The sequence below is a fragment of the Rattus norvegicus genome, chromosome 7 (genome assembly GCF_021556685.1).
Source record: "Rattus norvegicus strain SHRSP/BbbUtx chromosome 7, alternate assembly SHRSP_T2T, whole genome shotgun sequence".
NCBI lineage: Eukaryota > Metazoa > Chordata > Mammalia > Rodentia > Muridae > Rattus > Rattus norvegicus.
Window position 1 is genome coordinate 27,481,063 of NC_141540.1, and position 21,590 is coordinate 27,502,652.

Sequence of the window (21,590 nt, forward strand, 5' to 3'; positions counted from 1 at the left end):
TGCACACTTTCACAGCCACTATGGAAATCAATATGGCAGTTCCTCAGAAAACTGACAATCAATCTACCTCAAGACCCAGTTACACCACTCTTGAGCATATGCCCTAAGGGTGCTCTATCCTACCACAGGGCACCTGCTCACCCGTGCTCACTGTAGCTTTATTCGTAAGAGCCAGAAATTAGAAACAACTTAGACATTCCTCTGCCAAAAAATAGATAAAGAAAATGTGGTATGTGTTTACTTCAGCAACATATATACTAAAATTGGAACACTACAGATATTAGCATGGCCCATAAGCAAGGATGACAGCCAAATTTGTGAAGCATTCCATATTTTTGAAAATTGGGAATAGTTCTAACTCAAAACTCAGCTATACCAGTCCTGTGTGTAAACCCAAAAACTGCCCCACCATGCCACAAGGACATGTGCTCTACCATGTTCATAGCAGCTTCATTTGTAATAGCCAGAAGCTGGAAACCCAGATGTTCCTCAACCGGAGAATGAATAAACATTTACACAATGGAATATTAATGAACTATTAAAAACAATGTCATCAAGGAATTTGTAGGCAAATGGATAGAACTAGAAAAGATCATCCTGAGTGAGGTAACCCAGACCTAGAAAGACATCATGGTATGTACTCACTGATAAGTGGGTATTAGCCGTAAAGTACAGGATAACCTAGACACAAAGAAGCCAAGTGACAAGGGGGAGCCAAAGAAGGATGCTTGAATCTCACTGAGAAGGGGAAATAAAGTAGACATGGAGGTGGAGAGGGAGGGATCTGTGTGGGAGTAGAGGTAAGAAGGAAAGAAGAGGTTCAAGTGTGGGGAGGACAGGGAGAGAGAGAGAACTGGAATCCGTGTGGGGGCATCCTTGGGAGAGCTGTTTCTAGCTGTTCCTAGAACAATGGAAACTCCCAGGAATCTATGAGGGTAATCCTAGATAAGCTACTAGCACTAGGGGATAAGGAACCTGAAAAGGTCATCTCCTGTAGCCAGGCAAGACTTTCAATGGAGGGACTGGGACACCAACCCAGCCACAAAACCTTTGACCTTTAATTTGTCCTGCCTACAGTAAGTGCTGGGTAAAGATGGAGCAGACATCGATGACAGACAACCAATGGCTGACTCAGCTTGAGAGCCATACCATGGGAGAGCCCATCCCCCACACTGTCAATGATACTCTGCTGTGCTTGCAGACAGGAGCCAAGCATAACTGTCATCTGAGAGGTTTCATCCAGCAGCAGATGGAAACAGATGCAGACTCCCACAGCCAAACATTAGGTGGAGCTTGGGGAATCTTGTGGAAGAGGGGGAGGAAGGGTTGAAGGAGCCTAATAGGTCAAGGTCACCACAAGTAACCCTACAAAATCAACTAACCTGGCCTATATGGGCTCACAGAGACTGAGCCACTAACCAAAGAGCATGTATAAAACAGACCTAAGCCCCTATACATATGTAACAGGTGTGTGGCTTGGTCTTCATTTGGGACCCAGGGCTATCTCTGATTCAGCTGCCTGTCTTTGGATTCCTTTCCCTTAACTGGACTGCCTTGTCTGGCCTCAATGGGAGAAGATGCACCTAGTCCTACTACAGTGTTTTATGCCAAGGCAGGTTGAAGAGAAAGGGAGGAGAAGATGGGGAAGGAAGGAGAGAGGGTGGACTGGAAGAGGAGGAGGGAGGGGAAGCTATGACTGGGATGTAAAATAAGTAAATTAATGGGGAAAAAGAAAATGTCATACCTTTACACATGATTATTAAGCTGTTAAAAAATGACATGAAATTTACAGGCAAATGGATATAACTAGAAAAAAATCATCCCGAGTGAGGTAATTCAGACCCAGAAAAAGAAATATGTACATATTTATAAATGGATATTAGCCATAAGTAAATGATAACCAAGCTACAATCAGTAGACTCAGAGAGGTTAGGTACAGAGGAAGGGTCTAGGGGGAGACACATGAATCTCCCTGGGAGAGGAAAATGGAGGTAGGCAGGGGACAAGAACAGGAGGATCTAGTGGGTACAGGGAGGGGACATCGGGTAGAGGGAGAGAATACAGGAAGAGAGATAAAACTGAGGGACATCTGAGGGATGACATGAAAACTAGTGCATTGGAAACTTCCTAAAATATATGAAGGTGATCCTAATGAGTTCCCCTAAGAGTTAGATAGGGAGTCTCAAGTCTCATCACCAAAGGAGGCTTCCAGTATTGAGACTGGGTTGCACTCAGTTGTTAGCCAAGGTGTTCCATAAAACCCCGGAACAACCCAGAGTGTCCATAAGGTGATGATGGGTTCTTTCTGAAAACAGACAATAGGACTGCACTGCTGAGGACAACACCCACACAATTCACTGAACATGGAGAAACCGAGCTGTGCCTACCTGGACAGATGTTCACCTCTACATTCTAGGGTTTACAGTACAGGAGGGGACTCTGCAGGCTACCAAAAGAGAAGGAAATGTAAACACCAACCTGGTCACAAACCTTTGACCTATAATTTGTCCTGATTATAAAAATGGACAATGGTGGTACAAAACTTGTGGCAGTAGCCAACCAATGTCTGATCTAACTTAAGGACCACTCAAGGGGTCAGAGCCAATACCTGACATTGTTTAAATAACCAAGAATCAGAGACTAGATAGCCCCGAGACCTAGAGTAACACCAAAAACTAGTAGTCTCAAAAACAAAAGCAAACAAACAAAGGTAACACTAAAACGACTCCTAAAGCTATCGTTACAAAAGTCGGCACCTCATTCAGTCATCATCAGGGAAGCTTCTTCCAGCTGCAGATGGGAACAGACGCAGAGACCCACAGGCAGACATTACCCGGGGGAAGAGAGAGAGCTCAATGAGATGTCACCATCAAATGCCTCCCCTCAGAGCTTAAGGAACCCTGTGGAACAGGAGCCATAAACAGTGTAAAAGCCAGGGGGATGGAGGACACCAGGACAGCAAGGCCCTCTGAATCAACTGAGCAAAGCACAGATGAGCTTAGAGACTGAAGCAGCAAGCGCAGGCCTTACATGGGTCTGCTCCAGGTCCTCTGCACAGATATCACAGCTATTAGTTGAGTATTCTTATGTGAGAACTCCTGACTGAGAGCGAGTGGTCTCTGACCACTGCCTGCTCGTGGGACTCTCTTCCTCCTGTTTCTGATTGCCACATCCAACTTCAACAGCAAAGGCTTTGCTTCATCTTACTACATCCTATTTTGTTATGTTTGGTTGTTATCTCTTAGAAGTTTGTTCTTTTCTAATGTGACAGAAAGGGAGTGGATCTAGACAGGAGGGAAGGTGAGGAACTTGGAGGAGTAGAGGGAATAGAAACTATAATCAGGATTATTATGAGAAAAAAATACAGTTTCAATTTAAAAAGTCAGTTTGGGGAATGTGGCAGCGAGATCAGGTATAAGAGGGGAGGATGGAAATCAGTAGCAGGCAAGGAGGGCATCTCTAGGACATGCCAGAGACCGGGAAAGGGGAGACTCCAGAGAGTCTGTGGGGGTGACAGTACCTAAGACTCCCAACAATGAGGGATGGAGCCTGAAGCAGTTACCTCCTGAAGCCAGGCAGGACTCCCAGTGGAGAGATAAAGACACCAATCCACCCCCAAAACCTTCAACCCAAAATGTGTCCTGCCCACAAGATGTATGGGGACAAAGACAGAGCAGAGACAGAGGAAAAGGTCCACCAATGACTGCCCAAACTGAGCCTGGCAAGAACTAATGTCTCTGATACTACTAAAGATACTGTTATGCTTACAAACAACATAGCTGTCCTCTGAGAGGCTCCACTCAGCGGCCATTGTTAATAGATGCAGAGACCCACAGCCAGTTAGGAGAAGGACTGAGGGACCTGAAGAGGACAGGACTCCACAGGAAGACCAACAGAGTCAATCAACCTGGACACTCAGGGGCTCTCAAGAGACAGAACCGCCAACCAAAAAGTGAGCATGGGCTGGACCTAGCACCCCCACCCCATATGTGGCAGATGTGCAGCTTGGTCCTTATGAGGGTCCTGAATCATCTGTTGCCTCCTATGGATCCCATCCCCCTAACTGGGTCATCTAGTCCTGCAGTTTCTTGATGTCCCAGGATGGGGTGATACCTGGGGGGCTGGGAGGGAAGCTTCACCTTTCTCAGAGGAGAAGGGGAGGGAGAAGTGTTGGGAAGAGCTTGGTGAGGGGGGACTGAGAAGAGGATGGGATGTAAAGTAAATAAATAATGGAAAAATTCAATTTGGCTCAAGGCGTTTTTTCAAATGTGAAAATCAATTTTCCTCAAATTTTCCTCTCAATAATCATGTTATTCCTTTGGCATTTTTCCTTTCCTTCCATCGTTGAAGCACCATGGCATTTCATGTGTATATGGTGTCTGATTCATGTCTAAGAATGACAGACACAACAGAGTATGTAGAGAAAAATCAGTTTCATAGAACTGCTCTTCAGATTATCAATAAACTTTCTCTTTAAATTCCATAACAAACAAAATAAAACCTTCTTGTAAGTATTTGACTAGAAACTTGGAGGAGGAATATGAGCTACGTGGGTCTAAACTATGAGTCACAGTAAAATGAAACTGACATGCCATGTGAGCCTACCACAAGAGGACTCCAGGAAAACACTTCACTAGGGTCCATAAACTTCTCCAGAGAAAGAACATCCTCCCTCCCTTCCATTTCTTTGTTCCATATTTAATAGATAAAGAACAAGAATCTAAGGTAGACCCCTAGATCAGGTTGTTTTTAAAAGACTTAGAGTCAGATGATCTACTCCAATGATTCTCTCAACCACTCTACGGAAATGATTTATCCTTCTCTAGAACTATTTCCTTTAGTAATATGAGCATAAAACCTGCTCTAAAGTATGAAATATTTATCCAATGGCAAGCTCCTACCTAGTATGAAGATAAACATATCTAAGTTCTCTGACCATGACAGAGAACATTTATAGATTTATGAGTCTAACACACATTCTCAATAGGGGCAAGATCACTCCAACAGTGGCAAAATCTGGTTCCCAGGGAATACTAATCTGAACCCTCAAGAAGGTTACAGTATTGACATATGGAGTGTATTTGTGGTACTGAAATTCCACAAGAAAGACTGATTGTATGGCAAAGAATAAATAAGGGGGATAGAAGTCCTTAAAGGGGTGACAGTAAAGAAAAAATAGGCTGACTAAAGAGTGGTCTAGTGCCAAGATCTGGATGAGTGTCCAGCTAGAGTGCACTCTAGGAACACATTGTGCTGTTCCTCCTTCCCACAGTTTCCTGGGGCTAAATTCACAAGACCATATCTTCAGAGGAGCAGCCTGGATCAAGCCAGGCTTGACTAGGAGATGCTATCTATGTAAGTGCCATCCCTCCCCTCTGCTCAAACCTCCGCTTACTATTTTACCACAAGGACTAAGGGACAATACACACCCAGCACAAAACAGAAAGAAAAAGATAATTCATTCTTCTCTCCACCCGTCACTCCTGTTGACTGCCTGGTCTCTCACAGTTAAGGTTTAAACAAAAACAGTAAAAAGAGAAACATGACTGTTTTACCTCTATTAATAATTTTATGGGATATAGGCAAAGTCATACTAAGAACCCAAATTTTAGGGAAATTCTAACCTCCTTAAATAGTAGCATTTCCATCAAACTTATATTTAAAATATTCAAGTAGTTTTTCCTCTATTAATATTAAAAAAAACAAAAAAAAAAAAACAAAAAACGGGGTTGGGGATTTAGCTCAGTGGTAGAGCGCTTGCCTAGGAAGCGCAAGGCCCTGGGTTCGGTCCCCAGCTCCGAAAAAAAAAAAAAAAAGAACCAAGAAAAAAAAAAAAAACCCACATTGAATTGCTTGTAAGAAGCATAGATCTTCTCTGTTAAACACACAGTATGAAGATCTCCAAAGATAAACACAGGAAACCAGGAGTTTCATCAACCATCAGTGGGACAGATTACACCCAAGTGTTAGTTCTTAACAGAATGAATACAACTTAGTGCTCAAAGACCTCAAGAATTGTAAAAAACCAAATTCTCCAAACTATAATCAAATCTTCAGCACCCCCTCCCACATCTGTGGTGCAGAGGTGACTCCCAGAGTTTGTACATGCTAGGCAAATGCCCTACCCCTGGGCTACATCCCTGAGCTGTAAACATCTGGATTCTCAGAGGTAACATTGCTTTGGAACTTGCTTAAATCTATTCGGAAGTGATCAGGCTTTGTTTTTCAGCGAGCCACCCTCTCAGAGCTTCCTTCCAAAAGTTAAGTCAGGGTTACAGCACCTGGTTCTGCTCTGCGAACGTAGGCTCCTGGCTTCAGCTGCACTGACTTCACATTTTTAATCCCACCGTTGACTTTTATTGTAGCTGTAAATAAACAGAGAAAGATGGTAAAGCAATTGTCACTACCTGAATCCCTCCCTTTAGTGCAGGCCTTCCCTCACCTCCATACACTAAAATACATTATTCCAAACAGCCTGCTCGGAGCCCATTCTTCTCTCAAAGAAATGTCAAAAGGCTAAACCTGCCATGAGGTAGTCAGCCTCAAGCACCACCTCTATTAAGTCTCTTCAGACAGAATCCACCATGTGTCACCAACAGCAGCTTCTCAGTAATTGACAGGCCTGCCATAAGGTCAGTAAGAAGCAGGCAAGCACAGAAGACCATTATTTCTAATGAAGTCACTGAAACACTGTACATTTTTTAAATCCTTGGCAATGGTCAATCCTTGTTCATTCACAGGATCCTGCTAGTTTTCACAGCACCACTGCTTTCTAGACCCAAAAGACCAATATCCTTGACATCACCAGAGGGTTCAATTTTAGTTTAGCATACAAAGGCGTACTTCATCTCAGCCTGTGAAAGAGCTAGTGATGGGCTCATCCACACGTGCACCAAGCCATGCCCTGGGTGAAGGAAAGATTTAAAGACACTGCTCCTTTTCAAAAACTTGAGCCTGGAATAACCAGCTACTGTGGAGCCTGCAAGGTACTGATCTGCAAATAATTAAAGTACAAAAATACCATAAACTAAGAAATCACCAAAATACTTAGTGGAGAGGGTAGTATAGGCATGTCATTGGTACTTTTCTATGAAACTGAGGTAACCCCCCCCCACCTCGCGTTTGTTATTAACATTTGGGAATGTTCATCTTCCCAGGTGTGATGTGATAAATCGGGATGACTACACAGAAACAGAAACCACTGCTACTCTGGGCACAAAAGCCAAACTGCAAGCTATGCAAAGTAGCTGTGAGAACGAACAGACACTACTCGGCTCTCAAGCCGTCAGCCACATTCTGACAAACGTGCAGAATCATAGGCTCAATCCTATAACAGCTAAGAAAATTGAACAATTAAAAGGAAATGAGCGAAAAAATTACATGAGAGGACCAAAGAATTAACTTCTAATTCTAAAGGCAAAAAGGCAATGTTAGCGTTTAAAATAAATTTTAGTACAAGGCTGTTCTGTAACACTGGACCTCAGTAAACGTCATCTCAACAGAACAGCAGCTGAAGGAGCAGTGCAAACCTCACCCAAGGCAGCAAAGCAAGACAATCCACAAACAGCACAATCTACCGCACTCTCTTCTAGCTTAAGTATCTGAAAAGGATGACCTCAAAACCCAAACAGTGTTAGCCCAGTGAGGTGGGAGTCACCCACCACCCCAGAGCTTCGGCTACATAAAGAATTTGAGCTCAGTTTAGGGTATACAGACCCAATTTCAAAAATATATTTAAAAAAAAAAAAAAAAGATCAGACTGAAATGTAAGATCCTGGTCACCCAAATGGATCTCCTAATGTGAGATCAGGAGAACATTCCAGAAAGCAGTGGTGGTTGGGAAGGACCTGTGTGACATCATGACTAACATGATCCAGAAACACACTGCCACCTCAGTGCAGCTTCCCTCTAGGAAAGGGGAGAGCAGAGAGGTCATTCAGAGGACTTCCGTGAGGACGGGCAGCTAAACTGTGCATACCATGGCTGCAAAACCTCAGCAGTTCAGAGATGCCGACTTCCTCACCACAGGTTAGAGGCTAAGGAAGGTAATTAGAAGAGACATTCACAGATGTGCACAAAAACCTACTCCAATAGTTCATCCACAGTAAAACCCACTCATTTCTACTACCACAGCTCACAGAACAAAGGGATCAAAGATTGACACATCACAAAAAAGCTGAGGCTGGAGAGGTGGCTCTGCAGTTAAGTTACAGGCACTGGCTACTCTTACAGAGGACCCTCGTTCAATTCCCAGCACACACCTGGAAGCTGGCAGCATCTTTAACACCAATTCCAAGGGATCTGACACCTTTTCTGGCTTCCACAGGCACCATATGTATGAGATGATGCACAGACACAAATGCAGGTAAAACACTCAAAACATAAAGTAAAACTATAACAGACATTTAAAAAGAGAACAAGGAGGCTACCCCAAAAGTGAAGGGTGCTGTCCTAAACCAACATCCTCTAATTTTAAGTCTTCAGGCATACAGTAATTAAGATGTGAATGACTCGGCACCCACTCGAGTGGCTACAGACTGTTAGGAATAAAGTACTTAATTCACAAGGCGCCAGCATGACGCTCTGCTCCATTACCGTTTATCATGATGAGCTTTCCCAAAGGTACACAGGTAAGCACGGCAGAGCCGCCCTCACAGAGAGGATGTGTGTACTGGAGCTTGTATACGCCACTTGACTTCCATTTCTCAGGCATGGATGCTGCTTTGGCTTCAGTCCCCTGAGGAATGAGATGAAAGAATAATAATGAAGAAAGGTATTGTGCTGAAAAACCTGAAAATCAGTAACAGCCCTAACTTACTGTGCAATGTAGCCCCCTTGAGCCGCTGACATGACTCAGCAGGTAAAGTGTCTGTCACAGAAGCCATCACCCAAGGTGGAGCCTTGAAACCCACATAAAGGAAAGAAGGCAGAGAACCAAGTCCACGGAACTCTGCTGCCTGCCTGCCACACATGCTATGTCGCATGACACGCCCCCACACACACACATCATACACATTTTTTAAAAGATACATATAGCCCCCTTAACAGAATATGCACATCATTAATATTGCTACTAGGAGGATAATAGGTTATAATATTTGTCTATCAAAATTTTTGTTTTAATATACAATGACATCATAGAAATAAGGCTTAATTTTTCTCTTCTAAGACTCACATTTTCTACCTAGCAAAGACAAATCGTTCGTTATTCAAGACCGCAGGGAGAACAGCATTTCCCTCATACAGCCCTTTTCCAGAAAAGTCATTTTCTAACATTTTGTTCACATTTGTGTCACTGCATATTTGTAGTGCTCTGTCAATTTACACTGTTATTTGTAGTATGTTATATCTATCTGGTCTTTTGTGCTCATCTGTGAACTCTGAGAAACGTGCGCCTGTGCGTACAGTGTGCACAGGCGCACAATGGTCTTGGGCTACTCCTCATCTCTGTACTCCATCCCATGGCCACAAGGAATGTGTACAGGCCAGCAGTACAGGGGACAGGCCAGAGTACGCAAGACGCTCAGCCCCACCCTGAGCTTACTAGGTCAGAATCTGTGCTCCAATGCGGTCCCTGTATTCCTCAGCTCTCCTCTAACTGCTCTTTCAGAGTCCCAGGCACTCCGCATGTGCAAATGTCTCTCCTAGAACTTACACAATAAACTAAAATGATCTAAACCCTTGTCTATTCTCAGACTATCAGGAACTGGAAACAAAGAGCTAAGAGCAGGAAGGAAATCACCTCACTGCATCAGCAGATGCTGCACGAAGCCATGCTGAATGAAGTTAATGAAGGAAAGCAACCACAGCACAAGGCCGTGAGCGTGAGACCTTGGTCAGCCAGCATCTGGTCAGACGCGTCCCCACTGCCGCCACTTTATTTCAACATGACCATATGCACACAGGCCTTCTCAACATGACGGTATGCACACAGGCCTTCTCAACATGACTGTATGCACACACGCCTTCTCAACATGACCGTATGCACACACGCCTTCTCAACATGACCATATGCACACACGCCTTCTCAACATGACCGTATGCACACAGGCCTTCTCAACATGACCGTATGCACACAGGCCTTGTGTCCTTTTTTTTTTGGACCAGTTGCCATTCTCTCTGTAATACTAAATGCTAACAAGGGAAATGATGGGAAAAGAAGGAAAGCTGCAAAGGGCATTTACTGAGTACCTGTGACAACCCCTTACTATTTCTGACATTTGATATTCAAGAACCAATCACATTTAGTAAAGAAAGATGGACCACCACAATGCCCTAGTGACTGAGGTGCCTAGTGAGGTCTCATGTTTTAGTTAGGGTTTTACTGCTCTAAACAGACACTATGACCAAGGCAACTCTTATAGGATAGCATTTAATTTGGGCTGGCTTATAGGTTCAGAGGTTCAGTCCATTATCATCAAGGCAGGAGCATGGCAGTGTCTAGGCAGGCCTGGTGCAGGAGGAGCTGAGAGTTCTACATCTTCACCTGAAGGAAGCCAGGAACAGACTGACCATCCTCAGGCAGCTAGGAGGAGGGTCTCCCAGCCCACCCCACCTTGACACACTTCCTCCAACAAGGTCGTACCTCCTAATAGTGCCACTCCCTGGGCCAAGTGTATTCACACCACCCCACGCCCTAAGAGGTTCGGGTGGCACTCACCTGAGGTATGTAGCCCGACTCAAGCATAAGGAGATGCACCAGCACTATCAAGGCATCACTGACGGTGGAGCAGCCGGCTGACTGGTACAGGGCCTCTAGGGAATGTGGCACCTGCCCGTCCTCTGTTTCACTGCAGAGCATTGGCTCCAGTGGATGGAAACCAGAAGCCTCTTCCACACTCATGGCGTCCTGAATTGACACAGCTTCAGCACTGTGACTAGGTCCTTCCTGCACAGGATGACAAGAACAGATCCGTTAACTTACACAGGACATTTTATACCCTGTACTGAGCAGAGATGGGTGCTCAAAACAAAAGCCAGCCAGAGGTTCAGAGTAGAAAGCGCTTATAAACAAGTGAGACTGTGACCTACACCTCCATCCTGAGTCCCACGGCCCCATGCTAGAAACACGGAGCTAGCTCCTCGGTAAGCGCCTTAAACGTTGTGCTCACAGCTCCAGCACTACCGTGCCTGAGTCTCTAAAGCTGTGCCTCCTGTGCCACTTCTACCTCAGACTCCATCACGCTTCTGCTGACCTCCAGGAACAACAGCTCCTCAGGGTGCCTGCCTCCCCTCTTGTCTCAGACACACCATGCACTCCTTCCAGTTTCCCCAGAAATTAAGAATCCAATCACATCTTATCCCACTTTAAAACTCAGGATTTCCACAAACGTACCTTAAGACTGTGTCCCTGGATGTTCTTAGAGAAAATGTTGGTACAGAGTCAAGCAGAGAAACACTACATGCTATGCCTAGCCTAACCCTCTACAGTCACAGGATCTGGTAGTAACTTTATAAAAGCTCTGAGAATTCTACAAACAGGAGTCATGTGTTCACTTAACCAAAATGCATTTGCCCTCTTCCTCATACTTAGCATCTTTGTTACACTTACTACAAATTCATAAAACAAGTTCTTCAGAAACAGATGGTAGAGTGCAAGCCTAGAAAATAAGTTCAGAAAACAAGGAATATAAGGCCATCATCATCCCATTCCTTGGCTCGGCATCTGCACACCTTCTCCCAGCCCTTTCCTGCCACTGCAGAATTCCCACTTCTTCAACAGCCCCAAGGGATGCCACCACAGCCATTATACTGCACCTTACCATACTGCATTGCTATTTTTCAGTTCACACATCTGCATCTTTCCATGACTGCAAGTTTGTGTAAAGCACAAGACTACACAAGTTGTCCATTTTGCAACAAGAACACAGTACCTGCCACATGGTACACATTCAGGAAAGGCTTGTGACCAACTGCTGAAGGATGGCATGCTACAGTTTCCTGGTTTTCTTTACCAGGTAGTCAAGTAGTCTCTCATAACTGAAGCAGAGAAGAGGACACTGGCTTTTATCAACTATATAACTTTAACTCAAATAAATGACTAGTCAAGATAACCAGTTTATACAACTTTGAAATGAACTAGGTCCTCAGATTCACCATTAAGGCTTTTCAATGTAAAACATGCTTTAGTAAAGCTAAGTTGCTACACTGATTTTATTCAGAAAGCTTCTTTCCTAGTTTGTGCTCAACTCTTAATACAAAGTAATTTTTTTTTCCTTTTAGGATTTATTTCCAAAAGAATCAGGCAGGGAAATTTAAAGTTATATGGTATAAGGCAAGGTTGAAGGACTGGAATAGAGCCACAGTTGACATTTATTCTTTCAAAATCAGCAGAGGTAAAGCCTAATGGCTATAAAAGATCAAACATGTTAATCCAACTCTAGGTGGGCACAGTGACACACACCTACAATTCCTATACTGGGGAAGCTGAGGTCAAAGAATTTTAGAGTTCAAGGTCAGTCTGAGTTGTAAGACAAGATCCTGTTCCCGCGCCCCCCCCCCAAAAAAAGAAAAAAATTAAAATTTAAAAGACTACCTAAAAGATGCTACTGCTCAAAACATTTCTGATTTTCTTTGAACAAACAAGTCACCATATTAAAAAGCAATGTATCAAGTCTAAATTATGAAGTAAATCTCTTTACTTTTCCCCATTATCCCTACTTTTGTCATTTATTACTTAGCCAGTAGCATGGGACAAACTGTGTGACTTTTTAAGAAGCCATTACCCTAACTGCTAACTCCACATGCACTGTGGGCTTATCAAACCTTCCTAAGCCCGAGAAGCACTGGCCTCCCCTGATACGGGTGTGTATCATCTTCCACATGTGAAAACAGAAAAGAGCTGAGCATCAGCTCGTCTACGCAGCCCTGCCACAGGCCACTTACAAAAACAATCGGCTGAACCGCATTTGACCTCCTATCAGGTCTGGTACAGGTTATCCCTTGCTGTCATTAGCAGCAACTCCCAAGAGCAATGAGATAAAACTAACATATTTAGTTACAAAATAAAATTCCTCTCTGGTTTTGAGTCTTGCCCATCCATTTACTTTCCTTTCTCACAGCTCCCTTCTATACTGAACTAGCAGATCATACGGATTCAGGCACCCACTAAGGTTTCATAGTCACCCTATAAAAAGTTTATGAGACAATGCTCTTAGAACTGGAATCACTACCTTGAGGCACTAGTAACTTCAAAAATTTCCAAAGAAAAATTAACAAGGTATTTCACACACTGCAGAACTCCATCTTACTTCAGGATTTTTAGAACACTCCTAAGAAAGGGCTCTTCTCTCTAGGTTTATCTCTGAAAGAGCCTGTCAATAAAAACAGACTCCTGAGTAAAATTTAAGTATGCAGCCACATATCCTTATTGATCCCACACATTGCAGAAACAAGAGATACAAGAATGATTGGAAAGACAAATTAAAAATTACTATATGTAGAAATTATTTTAACAATTTATAATCTATTAAGTATTTTAATAACTACCTATTCAGAATATCTGCCTATTCTTTATAGGTGGATCAATGTTTAAGGCTTGCAAAAGAAATTAAACAGGGGGTGATAAGAATATATACATAAAGACAGTTAAGAATGGTATTATGTTGAGCTGGAGAGATGGCTCAGTGGTTAAGAGCACTGACTGCTCTTCCAGAGGTGCTGAGTTCAATTCCCAGCAATCACATGATGGTTCAAAACCATCTGTAATGGGATCTGATGCCCTCTTCTGGTGTGTCTGAAGACAGCAACAGTGTACCCACATACATGAAATAAATAAATAAATCTTTTTAAAAAATGGTATATGTTGTCAGTATTGTTTTGTTTGAGGCTAGCCTGGTCTACAAAGCAAGTTTTAGGATAGCGAGGGCTGTTATACAAAGAAACCTTCTCCCAAAGAACCTAAAACAAATAAATAAAATAATCGTTTCACACAAAGTAGAAAACAAATAATTAGGGGCTGGAAAGCTGGCTCACTGGTAAGAACACTGGCTGTTCTTGTAGAAGTCCTGAGTTCAATTCCCAGCAACTACGTGGTGGTTCACAATCATTTAAAATGGGATCTTATGCCCTCTTCTGATATGCAGACATAGAGGAAGACAGAACACTGTATACAGCTTAATACAGCTAAGTTCCTTAATAATAAGGAACTTAGAAAATAACAAAGATCACCAATAAATGTCTAAATTGCTGAACTACAACTAGCAAGGACCTTGGAATACAGACAGAAGTACAAACAGGAGAGGAAGGTCAGCAAGGGCACCAGGCCACCACATGAGTGGTCACAAGGTCAGCAGGTTGTGCACTTGTGTGACTATGAAAATGGAAGAATGAGAGCAACCAGGAATCTGTACTACGTAGAGACAATCACTGACAGGAAAAGAACAGAAAGTGACCCTGGAGAGGCAGGGTGGGACAACCTTCAGAAAGTCTGGGTACAGGACAATAAGGGATGTTCTCTTCTGTGAAATAACATGGTTAGAATAGAATAGAAGGTCTCTCAGACACAGCGCTACTACAGAGCAAGAAGAGAATGACATAATGAAGATGCAGGACGCAGACAAGCTGAAAACTAAAGTGAAGAGAGACTGGCAGCCTGTAATACAAGAAGTCAAAAGGCACAGGAGACCAGCGGTCCCACTGAGGGGCAGAACAGGCAGTGTCTATGTGAAAGACCAGGCAAGTTAGAATGCCAGCATAATATTACTGCAGGTATCTAGCAGTTAGAAAGAAAATGTTCAAGCAGGGCAGTGGTGGTGCAGCCTTTAATCCCAGTACTTGGGAGGCAGAGGCCCTGAGTTTTAGGCCTGCCTGCTCTATAGAGTGAGGAGCAGAGAGAACAGCCAGTACCACAGAGAAACCCTGTCTCAACAAACCAAACCAAACCAAACCAAACCAAACCAAACCAAACATGTTCACCACGGGCAGTCTACAGTTTACTGATGCTAATCATCCTGACCGGTGTGGAGTTCCTCTGAAGTGTCAATATACCTTATCAATTACTCTATTCCATCTCTTCATCTTTAATACCCACCATACTGTCATCGGTCCAGGCATCATATTGGGTGACCTGTCCGTGGGATGAATCACTCCCTTGTTCATCTGGGATGTTAGCCTGGCTTGAGGTGGCAGCCAAAGGAGGTTGGTCATTATTCTGGAGAGAGGAATGCTCTGAATCTGTAGATGAAGGTAAGTTAGGTGCCGGCATTTCATCTTCAAGAACCAAACATATCAAGTCCCCAGAAACAATCCCATATGAAGCCAAGGTCTCTTCATCTCCAGTGAGGGCATCCTTGTTGTTCAATGTAATTGCAAATCGGGTATCAGAACTGCCAAGAAAGACGGATGAGCATAGTAAGAGCTACCTACCAATATTCCAAATAATGCATTTGGAATACATTAAAGTACATGCTATGTGCCCAAAAGCACTATGTAATATAAAAAAAAAAAGAAAGAAAGAAAGAAAGCAGGGGACAAAATTACTTGTTCTTCTGATCAAATGCCTGGGTCACAGACTTCTAACTAAAACTTCAATAGCCTGGAAGGTATACTTATCATTAATTCATATGTTCATCGATCCTCGAGCATATACTTTTCAGTATTTCAACATGGCTGAACTCGAGGAGCTTCTTAAACTTAACACACCACTTTACTTCCGGCTTCCCATCAGTGCGAGGACTTCAAACTCCGGTGCCAGGCTTGGGCATCAAAAGCTTTCACCACCTCCCCAGCCCGATTCCTTTTTCTTACACGCATCCTTTCCTTTCTCATCAATTAAAGATGTTACTGGAGTTAAATTTATTCCTACTCCACAGACAGTAAGCTGCTCTGCTTGCTGCTTGCAAAGTGTTCTGATCAGCAAGAAGCTGAAAATCTGCCAGTGCCCATGAAAACACCAGGTCAACCTTGGCAGGAAAGGGGACAGTCCCCAAGCAAACAATTCCTTCTGTAGACAAGATAAGGAGCCGTCTGTTTAACAGAGATGCTAGCTTCCCCTCCCACTTTTCTGGCATGTTTTTCCAAGGTCCTATTTTCTGTAATCACCGGCATTGGGGGAATTTCACCCAAAAAAAAATGCAATTCTAGAAGCTCCAAACAAAAACAAAAAGGAAAGAGGAAGCTTCAAACTTTAAAAAAAATCTGTTTTATACCAATCTTTGGTTTGCTTACTTAGAAAATACTCTTTAAGAACAACAAGTGTGTCACATGGACACATTTTAAAGCTTCCCTTTTGTACCCCAAATGAGCAAAATTTCAGATTTTCACACCGACCTCGACTGTGAAAACAGCAGGCAAGAGAAACTAACAGGGGCTTCTGGGTTTCACACCCTTTCAAAACTGCCCAGCTTAACTGAGAAGTAATACAATTTGTAAATACCTTAAAAATTGCATTCTCAAAGCCTGAGGAGTGGCAATTGTTATCAACATAGAAAACAGTTTTACACCAAATGAGTAACATGTAGGTAGGTCACCATTATATGGAAATATATATAATATACGATATGGGAATACATTGTTTAATTCTTTTAATGTGAAAAAGGGCTTTTTAAAATATTTTGCCTAACATTATTTTATTAGACAGGGTCTCACTGTGTAACACTGGCTGGTCCGGAATGAACTCAAAGATACACCTAGCTCTTCCTCCAGAGCGCTAGAATAAAGGTATACCTCAGGCTTACTTAATGGGGAGGGGTGGGGGGGTGACCAATCTAATCAGTTTCATTTTGCTTAATTCCCTACAAATAAAGTGAAAAGGGGAAGACTTATTTAAAATGCCAATTAACGGGAAGAGTTTTTCTTTTAACATTTTTCCCTTTAAAAGCACCAGAGCCCATCTTCTAATTTTATTTTCTTCACTAGTTCAAATTTCTAGCTCAGCACTTGAAATGGGTCATCCATATAGTTGTCTCTCTACGTCCTGAAAATATCTTCTACAGAAACATAGAAGCTTCATCTGCAACCCCATAAATTAGTAATAGAACCTAATCCTTTCTCAACTTGCCACAAAACTGCAAGCTCTATAGGGTCAAGCCTCTATTTTAGAGAAAAAGCAACAAACATTCTCACCCAGAAAATGCCCAGTGACCCGAAGAATGCGTACTTCCAAACCTTGCAGTGAGAAAGTTACAGTTAAGTGCAGTCTGGCACATGCACGCTCACCTGTTACTGTAGCCCTGGGCGGTGGCACAAATTACAGCGACGTAGGATGTCAAGAAGTTTGTCACTTCAGCTACGATGCTTTCCCCGACTTAACCACTGAAGTATCCTAACCGCTAAGGTAAATTCCACCCACAGTGGGTTTACACTGGGAGGTTTAACGCAAGCCAAGCTTCCCGAATTTCCCTCCCGCCCTCGGGGCGGCCGTGACAGCAACCCGGAAGTGACTACTCACCATGGTGGACAGCGGCACCAGGGGGAGGCTGGGCCATGGTCTCCCAAAGCCAGACCCCGGCCAGCACTCAGCTGCCGAGCGTCACAGTCACAGGCGTCTAGACCAGCTACGCCCCGGAGGCCCGGACCTCATGTGACCGCCCGACGCGCGCCATTCCCGAGCCCCGCGACCGCGACGCCGCTCACCTGAACCCCAACGTGGGCAGCAGGTCCTGGATGAGGTGCGCGCGCAGCTGCCCGAGCGTCGGCTCCGACTCCGGCACCTCGAGCGGCTGGGTCCGCTTTTGAAGCCGCACGCGCAGCTTCATGGTGAGCGGACCGCAAGCCTCGGTCGGCCCGGGGAGAAACCGAAAGCAAGTAGCTCCGGGCCTGCGCGCCTGAGGAATCCCAGCTCGCCGCTCTCTCCACCACGCCCCCTAGAGCCTTCTGCTCGAGCCGAGTGCCGAGCGCCTGCGCTTCTCTATCGGTGGCTCTGGGCGCGACAGCGCCACCTGGGGGGCGAGGCGCGCACGGCGCAGGCGCTGAGTTCGCTGCCTTGCGCCGAGTGCCCACGCTACACCCTGTGCGCTTCCGCCCGGGTGAGCGAGTTCGTTCTTTCGGTCCCAGCTTGCAGGATCTTTAGCGCTGGAACGAGCGCTGCCCACAGTGTGCAGACGTGACAGACGCCCTAACCTGATGGCCCTGGTTTTGCCTGTTCTATTCCGGTCATTAGTGCTCAGACCTGCCTATAATTTACATAGGTCCCCTGTGGTGATAAGGATGTGGAGCCAGGGATCCCTTAAGGGCTGTTGTCGGCCTGGGAGATCCTAGAGGCCTACAGGTGAGATAAGAATAGGACAATGGCCGTGAGGTATTAACAGCTGCCTTTGCTTCTTTAAAACTCACTATCGCTATGGGAAACAGATGAAATGATCTTTTAATTACTACATAGGGAAGATAAGAAGCAATTGAGGAAAGTAAAACAGTTTTCCTGCCCAGCTGTGGATTTCGTGAATAGTTGTAATATACACCTTTCTGATGTCCAATTTAAACCCCCCTCTTAATCCTTAGCCCCCCCCCTTCTCCCTATGGAATGTTGTTTTGGCTCTAAAGATGCCTGCCGTCTGCTAGCAGTAAGAATAAACTCACTTAATATAAATTTGAATTGAGCCTGAGTCTTTGGTCTCTCTCCATGGATTTGAAGGCCACAACAGTATAGCTCTCCACTTTCCAGGTTATATCTTGATAAACCAGCCTGCCTTCATCTCAGGCTCAAACGACATCTTATAGTAAAAGCAAACTAGGTCCATTCCTGTTTATGATTACATTTCTACTTCTCAAGAATTGGTCTATGTCCCACCTGTAAACATAACTACGAATGGCTCTGTACTGCCCCACGCCTTTATTACAAAAGGTTATTATGACAACCTGTTGCTATGACAAACCCGCTGTGAACCCCTTGCAAACCATGTCTTCATTTCAAGAGGTTTTCATGACCAACTTGGCGTGCGTGCGTTCTGCTTCGGTAATCAGTGCCTATTCGCCTGCCAAATCCTCATCTGGAAACCCCCCTTGCTCCTGAACTATTAAAACCTTACCTTACCTATGTCCAGCCCATGTTCACAAACCAAAACATAAGCTTGCATTAATTAATATGGCCATGATGATCTGGGTTTGATGGTCTTTCTCCTCAGACATGAAGGACTGATCTTTTTTCCTGTGGGATTACCAATCCCTACTGCATTTTTTCCTTGGCGCTGCTCTTAGAAACTTGAAGCCACCCCCTCTATCTCCTTCGTGTTACAGCTTTCAGTTGTCGCACGGTGCATTAGTAACCTCTTGCCGCATATCTGATGTCCTTCAAAGCTTACTAGCCTGCATCGATAAACATGTGTTGCCCCATAGATTCTGTAGATTGGGAGCCTGGGTGTAGGGTGGTTAGGTAGTTAGTTCTGTCTCAGGGTCTCCCGCCAGAATTTACTACACATATCACCCTACCGGCCACAGATTTTTTTTTCCCCAGAGATCTGCTTGAATGTCCACATAACAGGACGATAGTTGGATTCCCTGAGAGTAAGCAACCCAAGCATAACCAAAGCAAACTGAAGTCTTTTATGACGTAGCCTCAGAAGTTACATATTTACTTCTTTTAATTTCTCGCTACAAGCCAACGTTTCGGTATAAGAATATCAAACCAAAAGCATGAGTGCTGATAAATCAGATCACCATTGGTTTGAGACAGGTCATAATAGAAAACCAATTTTTATGAACGAGGCAAAGAGTTTGAGATACATCCTAGAATGCATGAGAAGCCACCGGACGGTTGTGAGGGAGTCTCCAACATCGGGGTCTTTAGTTCTAAACACTAGAAATTGACTCTGGGCAACTCCCCATTGGGTTCTGGGGTGGGGGTGGGGGGATTGGAGAAAACTGGAGGAAATTGCTGTTACCACTGCTAGAGAAGACTGGAAAGAGGCTGACCCCGTCTCTGCTACCATCGGATACCTAGTGGGTTTTGCCATGCCCTGCACCAACAAAATGGCAACCTTGCAAAAGATTCTGTTTTCTCCCCTTACCTCCCAATCAAGGGTTTTTAGGAGTGCAATCTGACCAAGGAAGTTTGGGCCCTGTCTTCTCTAGAGTCACATAACCTATGGGGAGTCTCTATATAGTAAGAGAATTGGTTGATGACTTACAGTCTGTATTCCAATTCTCCAACAGTGGTCAGCAGCAGCTGTGAATGGAAGCCCAAGGATCTAGCAGTGGCTCAGTCCCACAAGGCAGGCAGGCAAAAAAGAGAGCATCTTCCTTTTCCCAATATCCTTATGTAGGTCTCCAGCAGAAGGTATATCCCAAATTAAAGGTGTGTACCACCATGTCTGCATCTGGGGCTTGCTTTACCTCAGATGATCTTGAACTAGAAGATCTCCTTGCCTTAGGCTCCTGGGATTCATAGCCACTTTGCCTCAAGATCTCCATACCAAGATCCAGGCTAGAAACTTGTATCTCCCAGCCTCAAGATCAGGATCAAAGATGAGCTTTCCAATTCTGGATTGTAGCCCATTCCAGATATAGTCAAGTCGACAACCAGGAACAGCCACTACAGGCCCCAAACCCGAGTCCTGACTGCAAAAGAGACTGAAAATCACTCCTTCTTTGGGAACTTCTTAGAATTTCCCCAGAAGTGTAAGGAAGAAAGGCTGGTCAAAATTTGATAGGAAGCCATGAATTTGACACATGCATAGTACTAGGGCCATGCTCTAATCTGAAATGTATGACTTGCCATTAAAAAAAGGTGGTGGGGATCCCCCGTGGGGCTGTAGAGATGTCTCCTGGGTCAAGAGGACTTGCTGCTCTCCTGGCAGGCTTGGATTTAATTCTTAGCGCCCACACTGCTCCTCACAGCCATCTGTGGCTCCAGGTCTAGAGGATCCAGTGCCCTCTTCTGGCCTCTGCCTCTTCTAGCCTCAATGGATACCAAGCAACCATATGGTCCACAGACATGCAGGAAAAACACCTACGTCCAAGTCATTGTAGGTGGGGTATGTATACAGATCGCTCAGACTTAGGCTGGGAATATAGTTCGGTTGGTAAATATTAAGTCTGAAGGAAAACCCCAAGCACCCCAAAAAAGCAGGCCAACTAACTTTGACCCAAAATGACCATCTTGGCTCAGAACATGCTGAACTATAGGATTTGCTGGCAGATTCTTTCAGGGTTCCCCAGAAATTTGTGAAATGGGTGTGCTAAAAAGAGTCATTTCCATTGACCCACCCTTGACTCTGGCAAAAAGGACAAATAGCTTTAAATTGACATATGCCTGTGTTTGTATATCAACGCCCGTTCAGTCCCTATTCACACACACTTGTTGCACATTAAAAGCCCATACTGGCCCCTTTCACCACCTCCAGTACCCTAAAATCCGTAGGCTGTTCCAGTTCGCAGATTTCCCTCCAGATTATCCTCCTTATAACTAGAATGGTTTTCCCAGGCTCTGTTAACCTAGCCTTCTGTCCTAGCCCTAGCCATGTCCTGTCTGCTTTTTTCTCTCGTCTTCAGACTCTTGCAAATGCCTGTGGATCTCCTTTCTTGCAATAAAAAACTTCCCCCTAATAATGGAGCAGACATTTGTGTGATTTCTTTACACAGCCTCTGCTTACAATAAAGTGCTTACCACACATCCACAAAGCCCTGTGTTTGATCAGCAACACTGTACAAGCTAG

General features: G+C 44.3%; 1 protein-coding gene and 1 non-coding gene across 13 annotated transcripts in view; one reads left to right on the top strand and one right to left on the bottom strand.

Annotated features, from left to right (window-relative positions):
• Fbxo7 (F-box protein 7) overlaps positions 1-17,816 on the bottom strand; it is a 28,303-nt gene extending 10,487 nt beyond the window's left edge. Inside the window, exons 1-5 of one of the 12 annotated variants that reach the window (XM_087558462.1) lie at positions 17,575-17,816; positions 15,032-15,174; positions 10,661-10,888; positions 8,596-8,737; positions 6,282-6,365 (exon numbers count right to left, since the gene is read on the bottom strand). In XM_087558462.1, coding sequence (XP_087414588.1) covers positions 6,282-6,365; positions 8,596-8,737; positions 10,661-10,888; positions 15,032-15,034 — 457 coding nt within the window. In that variant the 5' untranslated portion in view covers positions 15,035-15,174; positions 17,575-17,816. Of the gene's footprint in view, positions 1-6,281; positions 6,366-8,595; positions 8,738-10,660; positions 10,889-11,873; positions 12,762-15,031; positions 15,327-15,642; positions 15,895-17,064; positions 17,369-17,389 lie in introns of those variants that run through there. The other 11 variants (XM_087558454.1, XM_087558455.1, NM_001012222.1 and 8 more) reach the window with 11 other exon arrangements.
• LOC120093911 (U6 spliceosomal RNA) lies at positions 234-337 on the top strand. Its single transcript, XR_015626283.1, has one exon. It is a non-coding gene; the product is annotated as a U6 spliceosomal RNA (small nuclear RNA).
• Positions 17,817-21,590: the final 3,774 nt, after the last annotated feature.